Source organism: Pyrus communis, chromosome 10 (genome assembly GCF_963583255.1).
Source record: "Pyrus communis chromosome 10, drPyrComm1.1, whole genome shotgun sequence".
Taxonomy (NCBI): Eukaryota; Viridiplantae; Streptophyta; class Magnoliopsida; order Rosales; family Rosaceae; genus Pyrus; species Pyrus communis.
In genome coordinates, this window is record NC_084812.1 from 16,354,841 (window position 1) to 16,359,454 (window position 4,614).

At 41.7% G+C, this 4,614-nt stretch overlaps 1 protein-coding gene across 1 annotated transcript; it reads right to left on the bottom strand.

Annotated features, from left to right (window-relative positions):
• Positions 1 to 3,804: 3,804 nt before the first annotated feature.
• On the bottom strand, positions 3,805 to 4,257 carry LOC137747932 (uncharacterized). The gene has a single exon (XM_068488055.1). The coding sequence runs from the start codon at positions 4,255 to 4,257 to the stop codon at positions 3,805 to 3,807; it is 453 nt and encodes a 150-aa protein (XP_068344156.1).
• Positions 4,258 to 4,614: the final 357 nt, after the last annotated feature.

Consider the following 4,614-nt stretch of genomic DNA (forward strand, 5'->3'; position numbering starts at 1 on the left):
ACAAGGAAAATTTTTTTCTTTCCTCTTTTCTTTCGCCACGGCAAGGAAGGGGATTTTGTTTCTTGTTTTGAATTTCCCACGGCAAGGAGAAGTACTTTTTGCTTCCCTTTGTGATTTCCCACGGCAAGGGAGGGAATGCTTTTTTTTTTTTTTTTTTTTTGTTTCTTATTTTTATTTCCATAGCAAGAAAGGATTTTGGAAGAGTATTTTTCTTACCCCTTTTGATTCCCCACGGCAAAGAGGTATTTCTCCTTTCCTTTTTTAAGTTTTGGGAAACATGTCATCTGATTTGCACGCCTAGTCTGAGGTTGATTGCTCTTCTGGAAAATTCTGTAAAAATATGGGAAACGTATGTTTATCCCTTATCTTTCCAGGCATATGTCGCATGCCACTAGGAAAAATCAAGAAGGGCTTCAACTTTGCATTTTCCTATGTGCAATCCTGACTGGAAAGAAACTTCTGCTGGAATGATTTTGAAAACTAGAATGTTTGGCTTTAGGGAAAATTATGAAATTCGGACACAATGATCCTCAGCCACTTAGCTTCCTTCTCCAATTAGCCTTGCATCAAGACTCTTCCGGAAAGTTGAATTATCACCAAAAACGTCATGCTTGCACAGATTGGCTGTAACTTGCCATTTTGCTTGGAATTTGCTTGGTGGGAATGTGCTTCCTTGTTTTGATTTTCCTTTTTCTATTCGGGTATGTATTTCCTTTATAGCATTAGGAAGCAATTAACCCCTATATATAGGACAATTGGGTGTATATTTTTCTTCACAACACAACTCCTCTTGCCATGCACTTTGTAGTTGCTTGGATTCGTGGGTTTTCTTTGCTGCTGTGCTTGTTGTGCATGTTGTTGTTGCTTGGAGCTTGTTGTCATGCGTCACTTTTACCATAAGGGTAGTGCAAAAGACTGCAACGTTTTTATGCTGTGTAGTGCCTTTTGGTCACAACTTTCCTCGGTGGTGACGTAGTAGTGCCTTTTGCCGTTACTGCCGTTGCCGTGCCTTGCAGTTGCTGCTTGGAACTTGTTGCAATGCGTCACTTTTACCTTGTGGGGTTATGCAAAAGACTGCAACGTTTTTATGTTGTGTAGTGCCTTTTGGTCATAACTATCCTTGGTGGTGACGTTGGCTTACCCTTTGCCGCTGCTTGGAGCTGCTTACTTTGCTGTGCTCGATCAAGCTTTGTAGTTGATTTCTTTCATCGTTGCGACTTCATCAACATCATCATTTGATGCTCACGAGGTTAGTTTCGTATGCCTTTTTTTTTGGCGAAGCAAAAAGAAATTTTTTTCTTTCTTTTCTTTTCTTGTCGTGCCCTAATCTTGCTTATGTTGCCTTGTTTGTTTTGTTGTAGCCATGGTATTTTTCAAGTGTTTCAAGAACAATACCATCACCATTCTCATGAAGGAAGATGATTCGCGAGATAAGGGAACGACGTTGAAGCTTTGTGCGTCATTGACTGGACCTAAGGCACTTGTTTTTCCTGTAAAAGAGTCTTGGGAGGTGATGGTCTTCTGAAGAGCCTTGGGAGGTGATGGACTTTGGTTAATCAACTACGAAGAAGAAGGCATGTACATCGAAGGTTCTAGTTTTGAACCTTTCACATATGTTCGTGATAATTCACCAACTTCGTTTGAGCTTCTTAGTGATCGCATCTGCAGTGGAACCGTGACTTGGAGTAGTGCCTTGTCGACTACTGGGGAAGCTGCCTATGTTGAGTTTTACTGGGAGTAGCTTGAAGATGTCTTTATGGATCCGATTTTGGTATCGAGGTTCCATGAAGTACAAGAGACCTTCAAAGAAAAGTGGCCATAACATAACGATGAAGCCGAAGGGAGACTTGGATCCGTCAAGTGTTATTGGTTCAACTGAACACCACGTTTCTGCTGATTTGAAAGTGTTTGACAAACTTGGCGTAGAGTCAAAGCACATGGAAGAATCTTACTTAGCCGCTTGCTTAGCTTATTGGCTTTGAAAGTTTGTTCTCCCTAAAGACGACGTCATCTTTATCCATCTTTCAAGGTGTTCTCTCGGAGCAAGAAGCCATATTTTCTCAGCATCAGGAGGAGATTTCACGCCTAGAGCAAGGGAAATGTGCGACCATGGAAGTGCCCACCTTGTCTCCCACCGATGTAGAGACTTTGAACATTTTGGAAGGCTTGCTTGAAGATCGTCATAGTGATTTTTAGGACATAGCTTTCTAGCTGTGTCTTCCATCTTTTGTACTTTAGGCTTTTTTTGCTTTTGCTCTTTTTGTAATAAGGCTTGGTAGCCAAATTCTTCCTTTAAAGAAATAAAGTATTCACATTTTGAATTTGCTCTTTATTCTTCAAAGTGTTTGTATTTTTGTTGATGATGTGACTGTACTTGAAGTTTTTGAAGTTTCAAGTTGCCTGCATACCCTCGTTTGATAAGGGATCAAGTTATGACATAGTTCAAGGAAGTGATGGGTTTTGGTGATTTTGATGGTGATTTTTTTTTGTTTTTGTTTTGCCGTACATAGTTTATGCTCTTGCGGGCCAAGAGTGTTGGGTGTCGCCTTTTAAGCTCGTGCAAACATGGAGCGTTGTGTGTCATTTGGTGCCGTTTACAATTTGGACTCATGCAAGTGAGGACTGTTGTGCCATTTGCAGTTTAGGCTCATGCAGGCGAGGAGCATTGAGTGTTTGCCTTAGGGGTTGTAGCGCTTTAAGAATCTGCCATTAATGCGGCCGATCTTCAAGCCATTTTCTACCATGATTAAGTAGGCACCATTAGTGTAGACCTCTTGTATTACGTAAAGTCCATGCCACTTTGATGTGAACTTGCTTTTTGTTTTGTGAGTTGTGATGACGGGCATTCGTAATGCCAAGACAGGATCTCAATTTTGGAAAGACCTTGGGCAGACCTTCTTGTTAAACGCCTTGGAACCGTGCTTGGTAGCATTCCAGTTGTTGTTGAGCTTCGAGCCTTATTTGGTCGAGTGCTTCCAACTCTTGAAGTTGCAGCTTTGCGTTTTCCTCTTCAGTTAAACCTTATTGTATGGCCATCTTTAGTGAGGGGATTTGACTTTCGAGTGGCAGAATAACTTCCACGCTATATACGTAAGAATAAAGCATAGCTTGGGTAAAAGTCCTGTGTGTTGTCCTATATGCCTAATGTGCTTCGCTTATTCTTTCGTGCCAGTTTCTCTTTGTTCGGCCAATCACCTTCTTTAGGAGGTTGCATAGCATTTTGTTGAATGTTTCTACAAGACCGTTGGCTGGAGCATGATATATGGAAGACTTGTGCTGCTTGAACTTGTATTTCTCGCAGAGCTCATCCACGAGTCGATTAGAGAACTGTTTCCCCTTATTGGTGATGATGTAGTGAGGCACACCATATCGATAGATGATATGCTCTTTGATGAAACATATGACATTTTCCTTCTTGACTTCCCTTAAGGGTACGACTTCATCCCACTTGGAGAATTAGTTTATTACAGCTAAGGTGTAGGTTTCTCCAGCATACGACTTTGGTGTGATTGGTCATACGACGTCCAATCCCCACGTATCAAATGGCCATAAAGCAATCGTAAAGTGTAATGGCTCAAGTGGTTTATGTATGAAGTTGGCGTGGAATTGGCAGGCTTGGTACCTTTTGGCATGTTCCAGGCAATCCTTCACCATGCTTAGCCAGTAGTAGCCCATCGTTTTGAGCTGGAAGTGCAGCTTTGGTCCAGATTGATGCGTTCCTCATACTCCTAAATGTGCTTCTTCCATGGCTTGATTACCTTCTTCATTAACTAAGCATCTTAGAAGTACACCTTCAAAAAAGCGTCAGTAGAGTGTTATTTTGTAGTAGAGGAAGCGAGGTGTTCGTCGACGTATTTCAGAGTGGTGTTTAGGATCATCCGAAAGCTTTCCATGCTCCAAGTAGTCGATCAGTGGCTGTCTCCATTCTTCAATGTTGACTGGAAGTACTGAGATGACATTTGTATAATCTAGTAGCTTTTCAATGACGGGCGGGATCACCCATCTTTGGCAAACTGGCATGTCTGTAGCTTCGTCTTCTCCTAGCGCCATACTTGAGGCTAAGTTAGCCAAAGTGTCTGCCATTTGATTTTCTTTTCTTGGCACAGGTTCTAGCATCACGACCTTGAACTTTTGGAGAAGTTGAGTTGCTAACTGGAAGTATGGGATGAGATCATATTTCCTCACTTCATAATCAGTCAAGAGTTGATTGATTATGAGCTTGAAGTCGCCATACATTTCTAGTGTTGTGATTTCCATGTCGACCATCATTTGGGGTCCAATAATTAACGCTTAGTATTTAGCGACGTTGTTGGAGCATAGCTTGTTTAGCCGAAAGGAATAGGGTAGTATTTGTCTTTGTGGTAACATAAATACTACTTTTGCCCTCGCTCCGTCTGCTCGTGCGAATCCGTCGAAGAACATTGTCTATGCAGGGAAAATGTCGACGTAGAACATCTCATCGTCAGGCAAGTTATCTGAGATTTTCCAATTGGCAAGGAAGTCTGCTAGCGTTTGTCCCTTAATGGCTTCAGCAAAAATGTAGATGATCTTGTACTAATTGAGAGGCAATGCCCATTTTGCTAGTCGCCCCATCAAAACTGGCTTGGACATGAT